The sequence below is a fragment of the Centruroides vittatus genome, unplaced genomic scaffold (genome assembly GCF_030686945.1).
Source record: "Centruroides vittatus isolate TY-2023 unplaced genomic scaffold, ASM3068694v2 contig_2104, whole genome shotgun sequence".
Lineage (NCBI taxonomy): Eukaryota > Metazoa > Arthropoda > Arachnida > Scorpiones > Buthidae > Centruroides > Centruroides vittatus.
Genome location: NW_027121305.1, coordinates 1,201,371 through 1,221,097, shown reverse-complemented (window position 1 = coordinate 1,221,097; position 19,727 = coordinate 1,201,371). Strand labels below are relative to the sequence as shown.

The 19,727-nt window shown below is 29.5% G+C and overlaps 1 protein-coding gene across 3 annotated transcripts in view; it reads left to right on the top strand.

The window, feature by feature from the left end:
* The window catches only part of Ziz (dedicator of cytokinesis protein Ziz), a 90,750-nt gene that overhangs the window by 33,970 nt on the left and 37,053 nt on the right, over window positions 1-19,727 (top strand). For all 3 annotated transcript variants that reach the window (XM_067265135.1, XM_067265134.1, XM_067265133.1), the window contains 9 exons: window positions 4,758-4,841; window positions 6,215-6,361; window positions 7,179-7,409; window positions 10,574-10,776; window positions 13,038-13,160; window positions 14,562-14,641; window positions 17,054-17,241; window positions 17,323-17,388; window positions 17,472-17,564. In XM_067265135.1, coding sequence (XP_067121236.1) covers window positions 4,758-4,841; window positions 6,215-6,361; window positions 7,179-7,409; window positions 10,574-10,776; window positions 13,038-13,160; window positions 14,562-14,641; window positions 17,054-17,241; window positions 17,323-17,388; window positions 17,472-17,564 — 1,215 coding nt within the window. The remainder of the gene's footprint in view (window positions 1-4,757; window positions 4,842-6,214; window positions 6,362-7,178; window positions 7,410-10,573; window positions 10,777-13,037; window positions 13,161-14,561; window positions 14,642-17,053; window positions 17,242-17,322; window positions 17,389-17,471; window positions 17,565-19,727) is intronic.

Genomic DNA, 19,727 nt, shown 5'->3' with positions numbered 1-19,727 from the left:
AAAAAGATACAGAATGAAGTTTTATTTTTATTCATTTAATGGTTAATATAGAAGGAAACTTGGAATCTGTTCATCTGCTTTTGATATAAATGCTGCTCTTGATTCATCTGAATTAAATTTTTTACAAAAAACCAATTTACCATGTAAATTGAGCATTAAATGTATATTGCTATTTGTTATGTAGACCATTTAATATCTATGTAAGCTGTTTTTTTTTTTTTTTCTTTTCAAGCTTCAATGGTCCATAAAAATAGCCATCAATGGACCATCGGAGTGTAAGACAAGTGTAAATAACAAAATGAAGTTATTACCAAAAGTTAGGTATCCCGACATACGCAAACCCGGAGTTACGCGATTTTCAAGTCTTGACGATTTGTCTTTTGTTTGAGCGCCACACAACTCTTGATTACTCACTCCCCCCACACTATTGTTCAGCTTACATGTTCGGATGTGTCGCGCAGAATCGACGCATAGCTACAATTTATTTTGTGTTATTTATTTCTGTGTTTGTTATATCTACGGAGACTCGAGAGACTCTACTATGTCATCCAAACGAAGTAGAACTGATTCTTCTGCATCAAACAAGGAAAGAAAAACTTTATCTTTGGAATGTAAAGTTAACATTATTAAAGACTTCGATACAAAAATGAAAATTTGTGAATTGGCAAAGAAGGAAAATTTGTGAATTGGCAAAACTTGATCCTTTAGACCCAGTTCAATCAGATGGTCGAATGACGGTTGGAAACTTGACAGAAGGCCTCAGTTTAATTGAAAAGGGGTTACAAATTTTAGAAAATATAGACTCCAACGAAGAGTGCATTTCTTCAACAAAACGAGAAATAAAAAAATTATTAGCAAGCTACAAGGAAATTTTGCAGGAGAAAAAAATCTTTGAGCCATCAGACGAATTTGTTAGATTTTAGAAAGTCTTCTATATCAAAATAACTTCGGTTTACGATTTTAATAATAGATAATACATATGTATAACAAACTATAAGATTTTATTAAACATTTTTTTTTTTTAAATGATTGTTTTCTTTAGTCTCCGGCTCCAATTAAAAATAATTTGTATGTATTTATATGCGAAGTTATACCCTGACTTACGCGGTTATCGCTTGGTCCCACCTATCGCGTAAGTTTGGGGTATTACTATACAAACATTGTTACTTTTCGATATAATCACCATGAAGATTGAGGCATTTGTCATATATGTGGACGAGCTTTTCCATCCCATTGTCATAGAATGTTGCTGCCAATGACTTGAGATGGGGCCTAATGTTTTTTGAAGATTGTCATTAGTCTCAAATCTCTGCCTTCCTAGCCACTTTTCCTGTTCAGGAAAAAGATGGAAGTTGCTTGGCGCTAAATTGGGGGCTATATGCTGGGTGTTTAAAGGTGGTGAAGCTTCCATCTTTCAGACTTCCATCCAGCTTAAAACTTTTTAATGTGTGAAGACTTCCACCTCTTTCCTGAACTGAAAACCTGACTAGGAGAGCAGAAGTTTGAGACTAATGAACTAATGATGATCTTCAAAATGACATTGATAAGTCCATCTCAATTCACTGGTGGCAACATTCTATGACAAAGGGATGGAAAAGCTCATCCACAGATATGACAAATGCCCCAATCTTCATGGTGATCATGTCGAAAAGTAACAATGTTTGTACCTAACTTTTGGTAATAAATTCATTTTGTTATTTACACTTGTCCTTTCTTTTATGGACTATCGAAACTCGAAAAAGAAAACACTCTTGTACTTAAAAAGTTCACTTCACAGATTAATGAACATTTGATTTTGCAATTAATTACTATTAGCTTTCACATTATTTTGTCTATATAAAAATTCAAAACTTTAACATAGAAATTTTTAGATAAAATATATATATTAATAAATTGGATTGATAGTTTGCCATGTAGCAGCAGGATTTTAATCCAATTGGAGAAGGCCATGTCAATCCCTAAAAACTGTTTGAATAGAAGAAACGTTTGTAAAACTATTCTATTTTGGAACATACTTTTAAACAGCAAGTTCTGAATGGTCATTTTGTATTTGATAAGCTTGATTCAAAGTTCTGTTTGTTCTATACTTAATAAACTGTTTCAGTTTATTTAAGTTTGTTTCATATAATGTATTTAATAAACTTTATTCCTGTTCACATAAGCATTGTTCATTGCTTTGTGCAATGACAATGCTTATGTGAACAATTATAACAACTATAGTGTATAATAAACCTTCAACTTTTTCTCTTTCCACTGCTACAATTTTTAAAGAATGTATGTTAATTATTGTTATGATGATTGTGTACAAACAATTACATTTAAGCAATTAAGCTTAAGCACTTAAGAGAAGCACATAAAATTAATCATAATTTTATGTGCTCTCTTAAGTGTGATCTTATTTTACGACCTTGAATTCAAAACATATTACAGATATTTATGTATATATTATTATGAATTTTTAATAATTTTTTTATATGTTCATAAAAGCAAAATTTAATTTTTGAATCTAAATATCGACAATTTTATAAACTAATTGTAAATTGAACATAGAATCTAGATTAATGTAGTTCCTGTTTTTGACTTGATGATAAATTATTTAATTATTGAAAATAGTTTTTCAATAATTACAGCTAAAATCTTACAATAATTTTATATTGATTCAACAGATTCAATACTAAACTATTACAGTGGTACCTTGACTTACGAGTTTATCAAGATATGAGTCATCTCGGCCGATTTTTTGCTTTGAGTTGAGAGCTAAAATTCGGGTTACAAGCCAGCTTCAGATATCCCACCACTAGTTGGCACAGCAAACGCCACAGTGAACCATAGATTAAGAAAAAGAAGATGGAAAACTGCCGTAATTTCTTCATTTTCATTACTCTTCCAGTGTCTGACAGGCTAGCTTGTAGAAAAACATGTGATTGCATGACATAGGCATTAGTTCACTTCCAATGTTGTGTGCAGTGCCACTGTCTCTCATTTTTTGAATTTTCCATCTTTTCTTTCTTTATCTATGTAGCAAATGCCACTACATCCACAAAACCAGTTTATTGCAGTACATTCTATTGTGTTTTTATACAACATTTGTTATTTATAAGTACATTTTTCTTATTTAAAAACATGTAACAAAAAGATTGCAGTGTTTGGGGTCCAGAATGGATTAATGGCATTTCATTTCAATGGGGAAAATTGAGTTGACATGTATGAGTATTTTGAGTTATGAGTTCTGTCATGGAACAAATTAAACTAAGAAGTCAAAACAAGGCACCAGTATAATTTATTATTATAATAAGTTAAACAAATGACAGAATGATAGTAAATTTATTTGATAGTATTGGGTTGTTCAGAAAGTAATTTCGATTTTTTTTTTGTGGGGAAAAATACAATTTTTTTATAATATATAAATATTTTATTGAATTATATATTGACCAATTTAGTTAAATATCTGTTGCCATATTTCTGGTGGTAGCATGATTCCACATTCATAACAGTTTAGATCTTTGCATACAAAAAACTGATTCTAGTAATTTTTGACATCCTCATTTGAAGTAAATGTTTTACTGTTTAAAAAATTTTGTAAAGATCGGAACAAGTAGTAATCTGAGGGTGCCAGATCTGGTGATTATGGTGGGTGTGGTAGCACATTCCATCCAAGCTGTAACAGCTTCTGATGAAGTTACCAAACTTGTGTGAGACCTGGCATTATCATGGTGAAACACTATACCTTTTCTGTTGATCAATTCTGGCCTTTTCTGTTTGATGGCATCACTCAATTTGTCCATTTGATGGCAGTACACTTTCAAATCAATCGTGGAATTGTCTGGTAGAAGCTCAAAAAAAAATTTTCTTAAAATCCCACCAAAGAGAGCATCTCTCTTTAAGAACACGTGGAACCCATATATTGAGCTTTGAAACAAAAACCAATTCGATTCAAGTAATCGTAAATGGTTCAATTCAACAGATTTAATCTCTTAGTGATTTCATGTGTTGTTATTTGGCAGTTTGCTACACTCAGTACCTTTATTTTGTTTTTGTTGGCTTCAACTGGCCATCCAGAACGTGATGCATCTTCAGTATCGAAATTGCCAGAATGAAATTTTATGAACCAGTTTTGGCACTGTCTTACTCTCAACACAACTCCATACATGTACCACAATTTTTTTCTTGCTTGAACAGCATTTTGATTTTTTCGGTAATAAAAAAGCAAAATATGCCGAAAATGTTACTTTCAATTTTCCATATTTGATGGGACACCAAAAAAAAAAACAATTACACAGAGTCAAACAAACTTTTTTACAAATAAGTCTCAAAATGTCAGCTGTCAAAATATATAATGACAATATGGTTTAAAATGAAATTAGCGGGTAAAAATACAACTAATTCCTCTGGTGGTAAAAAAAACGAAATTACTTTCTGAACAACCCAATAAAACAAAATTGATTACAGATCAATGTTTGGCAAGTAGATACTATTATATTATAAATATTTATATACATGTAGATCAGTGGCATAGCATGGGTGTCAGCCGCCCCCTTATTTAGGTATTATTATTATTTATCGTGAAATTTTGCCGCTCCCTTAAAGTGCCACCCGCGGCGGGCCGCCCCTGCCGCCCCACTACACTACGCCACTGATGTAGATATACTATATATTGTGCTAAAAACTTTAAATATATAATGTTTTGATGCATCATAATATTTTGTTGATTTTTCAATTTACTTTAAAATAATAAAAAATTTAATTATATTTTTCAGTATGCGCACGAAACAGATTATTCTATAACCGAAGCGAGGAAAGAAAATCGACAAAATATATTTGCGATATATCCGGATATGCAGGTATAAACTTTTTTTTATTCATGAGGTGTATTATTTTAGAATGGATTTAATTGATTTGTATATAAAAACTATCTTGTACAGTTAATACAAATAACTCTCTGAACATAGACGTTTTTAAAGTCAGAAATATTACAACTTTTTATAATGAGATTAAATTGATGTTTTAAAATAACAATTATAATAATAGTGTATTCTGTGATATTTCTGTAGACACTTTACCATGACTATTGTCAGTTTTGGAGTATAAATTATTATTAGTTTTTTTTTATATATGCAATTTATTCTTTGGTTGCATTCATTTATCATATCTGCCTTTTCAAGTGGTGTAACTTGGAGAAGTGACAGTCTGAGGTTAAAAAAATTATAAGTATAATTTAAGGAAGAAACAACACAATTAAATACTCTAAATAATAAATTAAACATGAAAACAATAAATAAAATATGTAAAACTTTCATTTATTGGTCACATACTGTTGAATTTAGCATCTTAAACATGGCCACTGGATCTGTCACACATGCGCCACTTTCATGCTTTGTGATAAATTCTTTTTTCACCTCAATTGTTGATACTACAACCTTTCTCTTAGCTTCAATGCTTCCACACTTTTATTTTGATGCGATGGTTAATAGGTATAGATTATATATGCAATAAAACACACCAAAGTAAAGCAAAGAAAGCACTGAAAACACATGAACTTAATGCAAAAATGCTTTCACGGTTAGAGCAAGAGATGATTTGGGCACATACAGATAACATTTATGCAGTGAGAGCATTTTTCAGTACACATGCACTTCAATCATAGAAACAGTTTGAATTTCTCTTGAATTTAGCATTCAAGTTCTGAAGTGTTTGAAGTTAGAATCATTTAAGTTTGAGGTACCACTGTATTGCTATAGATCACATCTGCAACATTCTAACAAAACTCTGTGTTAACATTTGAATTTTTAAACTTTGCTGCCTCCAAAGATGAACTAACTAGTTAGAAAGTACGAAGGCAATTTTAGTAATATTAAACTTTTCTATACTCCTAAAAACAGTAAAAAATTATTATATATTTATGTTCATTTTGGTTTGCCACATTTCTGTGCAGTTCACGATTATATGCTACCACTACAATATTCTGGAATTAACTGTGATTCAGAGCATTATACGTTACTATAGATAGTTTGGCTTACACTACCATTGCATGCCATTCATCTATGCCGACTCACTTGATTGTACTTTAGGGGAAAAACTAAGGCTAGTCAAGTAGTTCATAATGTGTTAGTGTCTTGTGTTAACATTTAGTCGGTCATATTTATTATATATATTCAATTGCAGAAAATTAAAATTTTATGAATAATAAATTTCTGACATTTTTTATTTATAAAAGGTAACATTACAACCTTTGAGTTTTGAATATGAGAAACCTATTGAACCACCAAAAGAAGAATTTAAGATGAGGATTTTTATAAAATTTGAAGAACTGAAGTTTAAATTACAAGCTCCCACAGAAAATGATAAAGAACCAATTTCTCAGGTAACAAAATTTAATTTTATACAAATATTAAAAAATCATAAAAACAACTAAATCATAATCTGCGTATGAAATTAAAATGAATATTAGTTTATAAAGTGTTTAAAGCTGTTTAAAGCCTTGAAGGGATTGAGTTTGGAAAATGATCAAATTAAATTTTAGTTTATGAAGCTGCTTATAACCAAATGATTTTTTTTCCCGCTTGCTTGAATAAAAAAATATCAAATTGACAATGTTTGCATCGTGACATTTTACAATTGTGATGGTTTGTACGGTGATATTTCAAATTCTTGAACTGCGTTAGAGTAAAATCATATACAAGGTATACTTGTATGTTAATTTTTTACATGTAAAGTATGCATTCAATATGCACTTTGAATATAGCTAAGAATCACAATATTTTCAACTAAGAATGTGATAAGTACATGCACTTCTCTGTTTTGTTATTTTAAAGTATATATGCTTGTGAGAGGATAATGACAGGGACAGAACCGATATTTTCTCTTCTCTTTTTCATATTTATGAAGTATGAATTAGTCTTATATAAGGAAGATTATAAGTTATCTGAACACATTTGTTTATTGACGTGATTTATCTTAAAAGATAAATTGTTTGCTATGTATTAAACTTTTTGTTAAGTATTTTTTATAGTTAGATCTGATTTAGCTGTATTCATTTAATTAAAATAATTTAAATATCATAAAACTATTTTGATTGATTAATTTTGTGTACTTGTTTCTTCTGAAATTAGAAGAACATTTTAAAGTTTGTAAAATATCTTTATAACTAAAAAATTTTCTCTGTTCTATAAATATTACAGATTGAACCATTCTTTACCACAATGACAATTTATGATGCTAAAGAAGGCAGGAAGGTGACTGAGGATTTCAAATTCGATATCAATGATCCTCATATTCGTCAAATGTTACCCAATAAAATTAAAAATGGAGAAAATTTGAATCAGATTGGAAACAAAGGAGACTGCGAGAAAGACCCGTTATTCTCTTTATTAGATTCAGTTGGAAAACATTGGTTTTCTTATCCAAAACAGGTAATTCTATATAAATTTATGTTCTGTTAAACATAATAAATAACATTATTTCACACGATAAGTCTTTAATATTTTCAAATTTTAAAAAATATTTATTTTATATTTAACAATTAGAAAATATGAATTATTTTTATAATCTATAAATTTTTCAGAAAAATATAGCTATTCTGTAGATTTCACCTCTCTTTAACTGTCAAAATTTTTCAATAATGTTTCTATATCATACTTTTGAATTCAATTAAACTGCTATTATTAAAATACATTTTAAAAAATTAAAAATACTTACAGCCATTTGAATTTTATAAATAAAGCACATGTAAGTCTTTGATTGATTATTTATTCTTCTGGAGCATAATATTTATAAACTCTAATTCTTTTAAAGTTTTAAAATTTTATTTAATTTTCAAATGCCAATAAAAATAGGATATGTTTTTAAGTTATATGAAAGTATTCTTTTCATATAACTTAAGAACAGTTAATGAGAAGTTTTTGATCATTTCTTTTTTTTTTTTTTTTGTAGAAAGAAATGTACTCTACTGTTTTCAGATTTTGCATCTAATAACTTACTAAATTCCTGAACATTTGTATTTTACTTTTATTCGTGTTATGGTATTGTGGGAACGCCGGGAGGTAGGACGGAGTCGTACCTCCTTTTATTCGGCGAACAGGTCAGCAAGACCTACCCCACTGTCAAGGATGGCTAAATTTTTTTGATATCCCGACTTGTCGGGATCGGGTAATTAATTGTCAGGTCGAGTGGAGGAAGTGTGTGGGTTCGTCGATAAGTCAAGGCAATATCTGAAATAACGGAGCTAGGATAACACAATTAATGATTTATTTGGATAGATAACCTAATACAGAGAATCTAACGCGTCCCGTCCCTAATCGCGGGGGAGAGAGAGAGTTCACAAACTTAGGGGTCATACCTCTTCCTAGGATGTATCGACAATAATCGTAGGACTGATCGGTCGTTCTCCGGCTCTGGCGGTGGGCAGAAGGATCGGGCGTGGTGGCTTGTAGTCGGCGGCTCCGGCGTCCTCGGGTTTGCTTTCGATTCGGATTCGGATTTGCTGGGACGTTCGTCTTCTTCAGACGTTCAGCCACACCGTTCCCAGATATCCCCCTCCCCTTTATATACTCCAGGTCTCGTCTGCTGCAATCACCAATCGCGATGGCGGGTGATGAGTCGATCTCCGTGACTCAGAGGTCGGATCCGGAGAGGAGGGAAGTGCGTTTCGATGGCGGAAGGCTGCACATCCTTTGAATTTTGATTGCTTCTCTGATATCTCTCGAGGGGATTTGAACAACAAAAATTTAAAATCTGTTGGGCCGGTTTAACCCGGTCCTCACAGTATGCATTGTCATGCAAACAACTAAATCTGTTGATACCAGTTCATTTTTGGCATATAGCTACTGGGTAGTTAGTTATCTTGTGTATATTACACTACAATTTGCTGTATATATATATAGTCGAACTCAGTTATAATAAGCATTAGTGGACTGGCAAGATTTACTTGTTATGTCCATGAAGAGCAGTGATGTAACTAAGGGGAGACTTTAAAGATCAAAATAAAGAAAATTAGATTTATTAATACAATTTAATTTAATTTTGTTTAATTACAAATAAAATGTCAAACATCGTCCCACAAAAATTACTGGCATTTTAAACTTTAAGGAAAAATCTTGTAAAATTGACAACATAATTTGTTCATGTAAAGCTGGACAATCGAGAACTTTTTTTGCCAATTCTTAACAGTCGAATCATCTCTCTGTCGATTACACTTATGTGTTTCTTTGAATTCTGATTTCTGAATAATCATCTGTTTTCACGTGGGAATGAATTAAAACTTATATTGGGCTCCCGTGTGATATTGGAATTCAATTCAAAAGCTTTGCTTTTCCTATTGCTATTCATCTTTACTCCTGACAATACACAAGAACGATTGAAACGACCCAGATAAAATACTTTTGTTTTTAAACACCAGAGGGTGAGCATCCGGTAAAAGAATGTGTTCATGTGGTTCACAAAAATTATTGCAAAAATGCAAAAAAACCTTTGCTTGTGTGTATAGGACAACCTAGGTTTTTGAAGCAATGAAAAGTGAATAAAAATCTTGTCTTATATGCGAGTAAATATGGTAATTTTACTTATTCACAGATTTTTTTTTTCCAGTTTCCATTTCTGTAAATAAAGTCAAAAATTTATAAGAAGGTAAAAATAAATTGCTACTATACACTGAATGGTGCAGAAATAATGTTGGGGTGTCCAATTTGACCGAAAGAACTGTCCAAACAATATCAATCAAATGCAAAAATTAGATTTGAATCATGCTTTGAGTAAATTTATATATTTTAATTTTTATGACATTTTGGAAAGTTAACGTAATATAAATTTAAAAAAAAAACCATGTTATAATTAACTTAGTATTTAACTGCTTGGCAAGTGTGTGAGTATCATACTCTATAGTTTAGTATCAGAGATAATGCAAGCATATTTTCACACAAATCATGTGAATTATTCTAGAATGAGAAGTTTTTAAAAAACGAAATACAGTCGACTCCGCATAAGTCGATACCCTGATAACTAGTAGGTTAATTAGTCAGTTTTCTGTGGTCCCAGTCGACTTACATAGGCAATAATGTTGTTAATGTTAAAAAACTCGGTTTACTCGACATCGTTTAACTCGTCACCTCTGGATAAATCGACATACTTTTTCTGTTTCACACTTTTTAGACGTCTGATAAGTCGACTCCCCCTCCTGAAAAAATGAGTTCACATCGTACAATAAGCTGTGTGGTGTAAACTCATTTTTCAAGGGGGGTTGACTTATCAGAATTCTAAAAAGTGGGGAAACAGAAAAAGTATGTTGATTTATCCAGAGGTGACGAGTTAAATGATGTCGAGTAAACCGAGTTTTTTAAGGTTAATAACATTAATGCCTATGTAAGTCGGCCGGGACCACAAAAGACTGACTACGTAACCGACGAGTGTTGAGTTATCCGGGTGTCGACTTATGTGGAGTCGACTGTACTTATATTCAATTAATGTCACTCAATTATATAAAATCATTATTAGTCTCATGATTAATTCATTTTATTACTAGTATAATATTTAATTTTAATTTATTTTTACTAATTATTATGATTATTAAATATTGTCATAGGCTCTTTTTGCTATTCGAAATCCACATCCAGATCTTTATTTAGTAATCAGAATTGAAAAGGTTTTACAAGGTGGAATTTGCCACGCTGCCGAACCATACATTCGTCATAATGACGGACGTTCGGGAATCAAAGTACAAAAGTTAATGAAAGTTTGTTGTCAACATTTAAGCCGTTACCGAATGCCTTTTGCATGGGCTGCAAGGTATGTAAATTAGTTTCTTTATTATGTTCTTTGTTAATTACAATGGTAAAATTAGTTTAAAAATTATGTAAGTGTGCTTATTTTTATGCAAGCATACTTTTATTATAAAATAATTTCTGTGTTATTAGATTTTTAATTTCTGTTTTTAATTATCATTTTTATAGTTTAATTATACAGATTAGATTATTTAATTGATTTAGGAGAAAAATTGTATACAAGAAATGGACAACATGCTAATTTTAAAACTTGATGTTGATATCCAGTTCTTATATCAGGTGGACTGTGAAAACCCATTGTAATAATAACCAGTAAGAATTACAATCCTATATAACAGGGGTGGCCAACTTTTGTGTATGTAAGATCTACTTTTTATCTTAAAAATGTGTCGCAATCGACTTGTTGTCATAGGCATACTCTAAGTGGGAAGGGGGAGGTGTGAAATACATACTATGTTTATACACTGTGTTTCAGTACGAGGTGCACTGCTTATGAGTCGAGTCATAACTGCATGCATACTGTTGCGTTCGGTTAAAAATATAATACATTAAGTCACGACATCGCGAGCGATTGACCAAAATGGTGGCGATCGACCGGTCGAGCGCGATCGACTTGTTGGCCACCCCTGCTATATAAGACTGTAATATTTCACATAAATACATATCTACTGGTCTAATATACTGATTAACTTTGAGATATGAGCATATGTTAGAATATGAATAAAATAAATTTAAAAACATATTCAATGTTACTATAATTTAATTTAAAAAGATTAGATTATTAACTTATTTCTAAACATCTCAGTGAGAAAAGAAAAGCTTAATGTTAACATTTACAAATAAAATAATTAAATTTTAAAAATAGTTTAAAATGGTTAATTAAAAACCTGCTTAATCCTGTAAAGCAAAAACAATTTATTAAGTAATATTATTGTCTCTATTTCGAGTCGTCCCAGAATACAGCCATTTAGAATATGGTATAGCTTAGAAAAAAGAGCATGCTTTATATAATATTTATCTAGTATGGATTTTAACAGAAAGATGGTTACTATTCTTTCTATCATAAAATTAACTAGGCACAGTTTATTTTCTGTCCAAACACAAACTAAGAATTGAGTTGAAGCACTAGCAAGTCAATAATAATGTTTTGGGAGGCTCGAAAACAATATTATTGACTTGAATGTAAAAAAAAATTGCACATGCTCATGCTAGCAACCTCGACATTGTCATATTGACTCCACAGTATCTCGAAAATGAAATGAATCCCTGATTTTTATAACATTTTTAATTGCTTAATCTCATATTATGTAAAATTATAAAGTTTAATCAAAACCAACCAATCAAGTTTTGAGAACAAAATCAATTCTGTAAGCCACATAGAAGATTCTTTGCTAACACTGTGTCAATGAGCTGCTCTTTATAATATGTAATTATTTTTTCAATGTCTATACTTTTAAAATTGTTTGTTTATTAATGTACATTACCTTAATTTAAATGAAGAGAATGATGTCTAGATTATTGATATAGTTCTGAATACAAAGGTTGTGTTTAAAAAATGATTGATTTTATTCACTTTTAGGAGGTCAACGTTTTAGGTTTTTGAAAGTGATGTGATATAAAATCAGTATATACATAAAGCAAGAAATTTATTTGGCAGCCAAAATGAACTACTATGTTATCAGGCTATATTAAGGCTAATTTTAATAAAATATACACCCACAAGTGCCGTAAATGATCGGGCTATAGTTTGGATATAATGACTGTATATTAGAAATGTTTTCTACTCTACAATCATTATATCCAAAATTATAGCCCTATCATTTAGGGCAGTTGTGGGTGTATATTTGCTTAGTATCGGGTTTTCGTTGGTGTTTATATTTGTAGTTTTAATAATTAATTAACTAAGATAGCTCTATAATTCTGTAGTTCAATTTGGCTTTAATTAAAACTGGGTTAATGGATTGAATGTATATATATATTTATTTGGCAGCTTAGATATTGAAAATTGTTTGAAACTATTTGTTGTTGGAGAATATTATAATAAATAAAACGTTAAATAAATTAATTCAAAGCTTTAAAATCAATGAATATAAATTATAGGAAAAAATCTAAAAGATATTTTAACGAGCTGAGAATAGATTAGAGTTGGAATTAATAAAAACAAAATCATTTTTAAATGAAGTTTGTTTATCTCGTGATTAAACTAATATATGCTTGTTATGTTTGTATTGATATAAAATAAATAATTACTTATTTTTTATTTAGACCAATATTTAAACCGTTTACAATGGAACTTGATGTATCGACAGAACTAGGTCCAATTTTTCGTCACGATAGCTCTAAACTGAGCGAAGAAGATATTTTGAAAATCCTCTCAGATTTCAGAAAGTAAGTGTTGAAATTTGCAATAATTACAGATTTTTATAATTTTAAGCATTTTTAACATTTAAAAATGTCCTATTTAATGAAGTTTAGTTTCTTTATAACAAATTTTTGTAAACTAGATGGAAGAACATCTAATTTTTTTTTATTTATTTATCATACTGGTTTTACCTGTGTATTTTATGCCACTATTCATTAAATAAATATGTGAATTTTTCAGAATTCTGCTATGCTCTTGCCAATGAAAAGATGATCAAATTTGACCTGCATTTTAACATAATCTCATTTTTCTTACTTTACTGTTTACATGGTAGTCAGTAAAACTTGTCATTTTTGGTAACTTGTCACTTTCTCACTCCTCATTAAGTTGAGTTTGTGGAACTTTACTGTAATGTGATTCCATTTCTTCAGTACTAAAATGCTGGGAATAATCAGTATTCCCAGATTTTCTTTTTTACGAAAATGTATGAAATAATTAAATGAAATAAAAAACAATAAAAAAGTTATTTTAATACTGTAAATAACATAAATTAACATCTATCAATACAAACCCGATGTACCATACATACATAACAAGCTAAAAACTACCAGATTATATTGTGCAACTATATCACAATTATTTTAAATTAATTACTAAATAGTTTGTCATTAGAGGAAGGTGTTAGGTGCCATCTCTTATTAGTGTTAATAATTATAATTAAAATAATTTAGAAAATTGTGGAAGAAAAAAATCGGCTCAGAGTGGGACTTGAACCCTCAACTGCTGCTTACCATGTGGATTCTTTTCTTCCAGAATTTTCTAAATTATTTGATTTAATTATATTTATTAACACTAATAAGAGATGGTACCTAATGCTTCCCTCTAATGAAAAATTATTTAGTAATTAATTTAAAATAATTGTGATATAGTAGCTTGATATAATCTGGTAGTTGTTGGCATATTACTGTAAATAATTTAAAAGTAACTTTGCTAGTGACACTTTGACTTAGTTCATTAAGTAAAAGTGCTGTATACTTTCAATTAAACTAACGTAAGTCTAAAAACAAAAAAGAGCAATATTTCCACATTAGAATATCACTTCAAAACCAGTTCACACATTAAGAATTAATCATATTTTTTCAGTTTATTACCAATAAGTATGTTGTGATATCCAGAAAAAAAAATTCATTTTGAAGAAATAACGTGTACAAAATTATCTTTATTATAACTTTGTATGTATTAATGTTAATTGAATGCTTGATCATTTAATATTTTATGTTAATTCTCTCAAATATCAATATAATTTTTAATATACTATGCTATAAACATAATAATGCAACCAATCTTTAAAGAAAAATTTTCAATCTATAAAAAGAAATGTTAGTCTGAATTTAACATCTATTTAATAATAATAATTTATTTTATAGGCCAGATAAATTGAAACATCTCACAATTATCCCTGGTACTATTAGGATTTCAATGCGAGCTCAGACTGATTTAATATCAAGTAAGATAATCGTTCTCGTGCTTTCAAAAATTTATATAAGATTACGAAGCTGGAACTGGTTATTTATTCACAGTACACCTTTCATACACTTCCACATTCAGTACTTATAATCACAAACGTTTTTGGCCTCATTCACGGGCCTGTTTTGGGTTATAATTGCTGTTTACAGAAGAGAAACAGCTTTGGCCAATGTTCCAAAACAGCAATTATATTCTGAAGCAGAATTCTGAATCGAGCCGACAACATTCGTGTTATAAATACTTGCATACTGGAAGTGTAGGAAAGTGTATTGTGAATAAATTACAAACATTTAACAAAAATGTATGTATTATTGTTATTATTTTATAGTAAATCCTTTTAGATCTGACATTTCTTATGTGAAGATATAAAAGAATTAGAAAAAATATTATATTGTAATTAGATGTGACTAAATATTTGTTTATTATTTTTAAGGTAGTTAACAAAAGAAAATTTGACACTTGTCTTCTTTAAATTAAAAATTTTTTGTATAAATTTCTAAATGTTGTGTTTACAGTAAATGCTTACAATTTGTAATCTATATCAAAAATAATAATACGGTCAAACCTCGGTTCTCAAACACAATTCATTCCTAAAAGTTGTTCGAAAACCAATTTGTTCTAAAACCAAAACAAATTTTTCCATAAGAAACAATATAAAATGGATTAATCCATTTCTAACCCCCAGAACAAAGCTTTTTTCTACTTTCTTAAATATATTTCTAGCTTAACCCTTTCCCGGTTAGAATACCATTCTGTCATAACCCTAATTCTTAAGCGAATCGGCCAGGGTACGATTCATCGTTACCCTGTTAAAAATCAACTTTTATAGAATTTATCGACAACAGATGTCAGCATTTGACGGCAACATGTTGTTTATTGTCCGTTTCACATATTTTTGTCCAAGTGGTGTTTTGTTGACTTAAAAAATTTTAATTAATGTTTTTTTTCTTAAGTTTTCATTTCCTGATAATTTTTTAATTTCATTTTTAGCATATTCATGCAATAATATTACTATAATAAGTTTATTCAGCTATAATACGTCAATGTGTTATAAATATTCAAGTTGTAACCCTTTAGTTCTGATATTTTATATATTTTTTTAATTTTTAATTTATATTTTAGTCGAATATATCAGAAAATGTTACATCCATTGCTACTGGTAATCATATGTTTATTACAAGAGTATATAATCTCGTTCGATATGAAGTGAATAAAGTATATTAGTTTATTATATTAGTTGATAGCAGAATAAAGTTTTGATTTTAAGCAAATGTATGATATAATGCGCGATAATTTCACAACAAATAAACGTACGTGCATAAGTGTTATATCGAATTGTACAAAACAATATTCTACATCGTTCTGGCTCAGTGCCAATAAGAATGAAGTAACCGGACAATGTTAATTTTGACAAAAAGTAACAAATTCTCAAGTTTGAATGTCAGTTATAATATATTATTTTTTTTTTCTCATAAATTTCTCTAATAAAAATTATTGAAAATATCGTATTTAAAATGAAAGATATTAATAAATATACGTGATTTTTTTTCATACCAATATAATAATAATTTGATTTTTGGTGAATTTTTAAATGAATATTGCCTGACTGACCTTGACTGACCTATACTGCCCTTGGCCGTTTTACAAAATAAACGTAAACAAGGGGGCGGTAATATTGGCCGGAAAAGGGTTAAAAAGGTTTACAGATGCAATATAATATTATATTAATAAATTTTTGTTATTTAATTTGACTTAAGCATCTTTCCATTTGCATTTAATTTGACTTAAGCATCTTTCCATTTCCATTGGGAGAAGTCCATGTACGCAATCGCTGCCTTGGCTGTTCAAACCATGTATATGATGAATACATGGTTTGAACAGCCAAGGCAGCGATGGTCATCTGCTGTTCTTGGCAGAACTGAATCAGTCATTCACCTGACTTGTTTCGTTCTTTAACACCAAATTTTCCTATAATGCATGATTCTTCCATTTCACCTACTTTTGCGTTGAAATCACCAATGACATAGACAACATCTTTTGTTGGTGTCTGATGCAGTGTTTCTTGGTGTTCATTGTAGAAAGCCTCAGTTGCTTCTTCTTCTGAAGCTCACTGTTTTTTTAATTTCTTATACAATAAATAATTAGCATAGTTTTGAATAAGTCTAATTTACTATTTTAATAGTATACTGATGATTTGTTATTTAAAAACTTTTAGATTATAAGTGGAATGCAATATCTATAAATATATACAAATGGTTGTATGTAATTTTACTCTGGAGGATAATATGCGCATATGCGCACACATACTCGCACACATTATATGTGTATATATGTATGTGTATGTATATATTTATTTATATTTATATAATTTAATATAAAATTATACTTTTAGATACATTAACTACCTCATTGGTACCAGTTTTGCCATTTCCGATACCTCCAGAATCGGAACTGACTTTGGAATTGCAGGAGTATCTTACCGACGTGCCTAAAGAAAGTGCTTTATTTAATTCTTACATAAATCATTTGTACATTTTCCCAAAGAATTTAAAATATGACAACCAAAAATTATTCACAAAAGTAAGTTATTTAAGATTGAGCTATTTTGCTTAGTGAGTTTATAAAATTTTACTTCTTATTATCTTGAAAATTTGTTAATAGGCTAGAAATATTGCTTGTTCTGTTGAAGTAAGAGATAGTGATGAAAGTGGAGCTCAACCTCTTCAGGTATTTTCATTCATAATTTAAAATTTACTTACAGAATGTTAAATTATCTAAATCTACTAACAATTTTAAATGATTAACTTTAGTGTATATACGGTCGTCCTGGAGAATTACCATTAGTAAGTTGTGCGTTCACTGCCGTGACACATCACAGCACTTGTCCAGATTTTTATGAAGAGGTAAGAATTTCTAAACTTAAAATGTGAAATTAAACATAAATTATTACAAATAGGAAATTTTATTTACTGCTCTTAAAACTTGTGTGTGTTAAATGGCTGTAATAATTACTGTTTATTTCTGATTTGATAATCTTCCTATATTTTTGTAAATAGTGTTTTTTATTAACATAATTAAATATACAGTAGAGAGTCGTTTATCCAAATGAATTGGGGACTGGGGTTATTCGGATAAGTGATTTGTTTGGATAACCGATTATGTATGAAAAAATATATTAACCTGTCCAATGTTAAAATTTTTCTCCGTTGCGTGTCGCTTTGTGTTGAATTTTTGTCGATTTTAAGCCTAACGAAAATTTTTATAATAATAATCGAGGCTATTGTATCGTTAAAAATTATTTCTTTATTTTGTACAAACAAAATAAATATATTGAAAAATATAAAAACATGACAATAAATTAGTAACTGAAATGCACCATCGTTAACAAATATTGGATGATGCAGGCTTATTGTAAGAAATGTTGCCAGGTGTACAAAAGATTTTTTCCTTCTTGTAATTTTATGCAGCTGCCTTTGATTTTAGCATTGTAAATCTTCAATTTCTGTAATGTTCTGAGTAGTCAGCACACTGGGATCTTGTGATTAGGGTGGCATTGTCGAAGTCTACCTGTACATTATTCTCAAAGGCATGTACAAACAAGGCAGTGATGTGTTTACCATGTTTTATATCAAATTGATGTTCCATCAGCATCTTACATAATGAGTTTTCGGTGGAGCCAATGTACTCCAGCTTTATATTGAATCTATTATTATTCGCCATAACTCTGCATACCCCTGGTTCTCTTTATTTCTATTTTAAAAATATCATATAGTATATAATAGTACTTACAAATGTTTTCTAATAAATTAAGCAAACAATTGTTGTGAAAGTTGGTTACATGTTTACATTTTTCAACATTCTAGTCAAAATTAAATTAAACTTGTTGCTTAAGGATTGAACTTATTTATATAATATTAAATCTTTGTTCTTAGTTAATTGCAAATCTTATTTATTATTGAACTCCATTATAATTAAATAAATTGCATTCAAATGTTGAATCTACATATAATTTATTATGATAAATTTGATGAATATATAGTAGAGTCTGCTTATTGTAATCACTTTGAGACTTGCCTGTACTAATAACAATAACTGACTGATAACATTAAGTGGAATGAGATTACAATTAGAGGAAATTCTGGTTTTTATTGTGATATTTTAAAAGAACATGCTAAAACAATTGAAAACTGTATTAACTTGAGGATCTTTTAATTATTGTTATTAATGTTGTAATTATTATTAAGTTGAATATTTTGGAACATATTAATTCTGATAATGTTTTAAATAGCTGATAACAATATCTATGATTGAGTAGAGTGTAAACAGAGCTGTTCATAAGCCAGAAAGTGTTTTGTCTGTGATTAAAGTATAAAGCATTTGCATGATCACCAAATATGATTTTTTTGCAAATATGTAAAACTCATCAAAGCCAATGGCCTAACATAAGCCAGAATTTTGAAATTCAGTCTGCGAGCCACGATATTCGAGGTCAAAGTTTGCCATGTAAGGTCTGTGGGCTGATTGCCAATTATAAGCTGGCCATCTGATACATGCCAGTCAGGTTTCTGATTGCTGTCAGTTTATATTGGTCTCTTTGTAATTTTATATTTTAGAGTTAGATCAATTTTAAACCCTTTTTTCACACAGTTTTAGCTTTCTGTGTCAGGAAGTTGATTTTCATTTTCTTAGAAAATACGTAATTACATACAGCAGTCTATTTTTATATTTGATAATTGACTTTGTTATTTAATACGTATATATAGGTTGTTATGATTGATAACAACTATATATATTTTAATGGAAAACTATCAACAAGAATGATTAATAGCTTATACAATAATATTATCAGATATACACTGTAAAAGTAATCATTATCATAGAATGTGTTTCAGATACACATTATTAGATACTTGACAATATATATAAACAACTCCACTAACTTGATTACTTTAATTAAAACCAGACAATCTGCCAAATTATCAGGCTATAATAAGGTTAAGTTAATAATTAGGTATGAAGTAACTGCCTACCTCTAGGTAAATTCCTTCATATCTAATTATTAACTT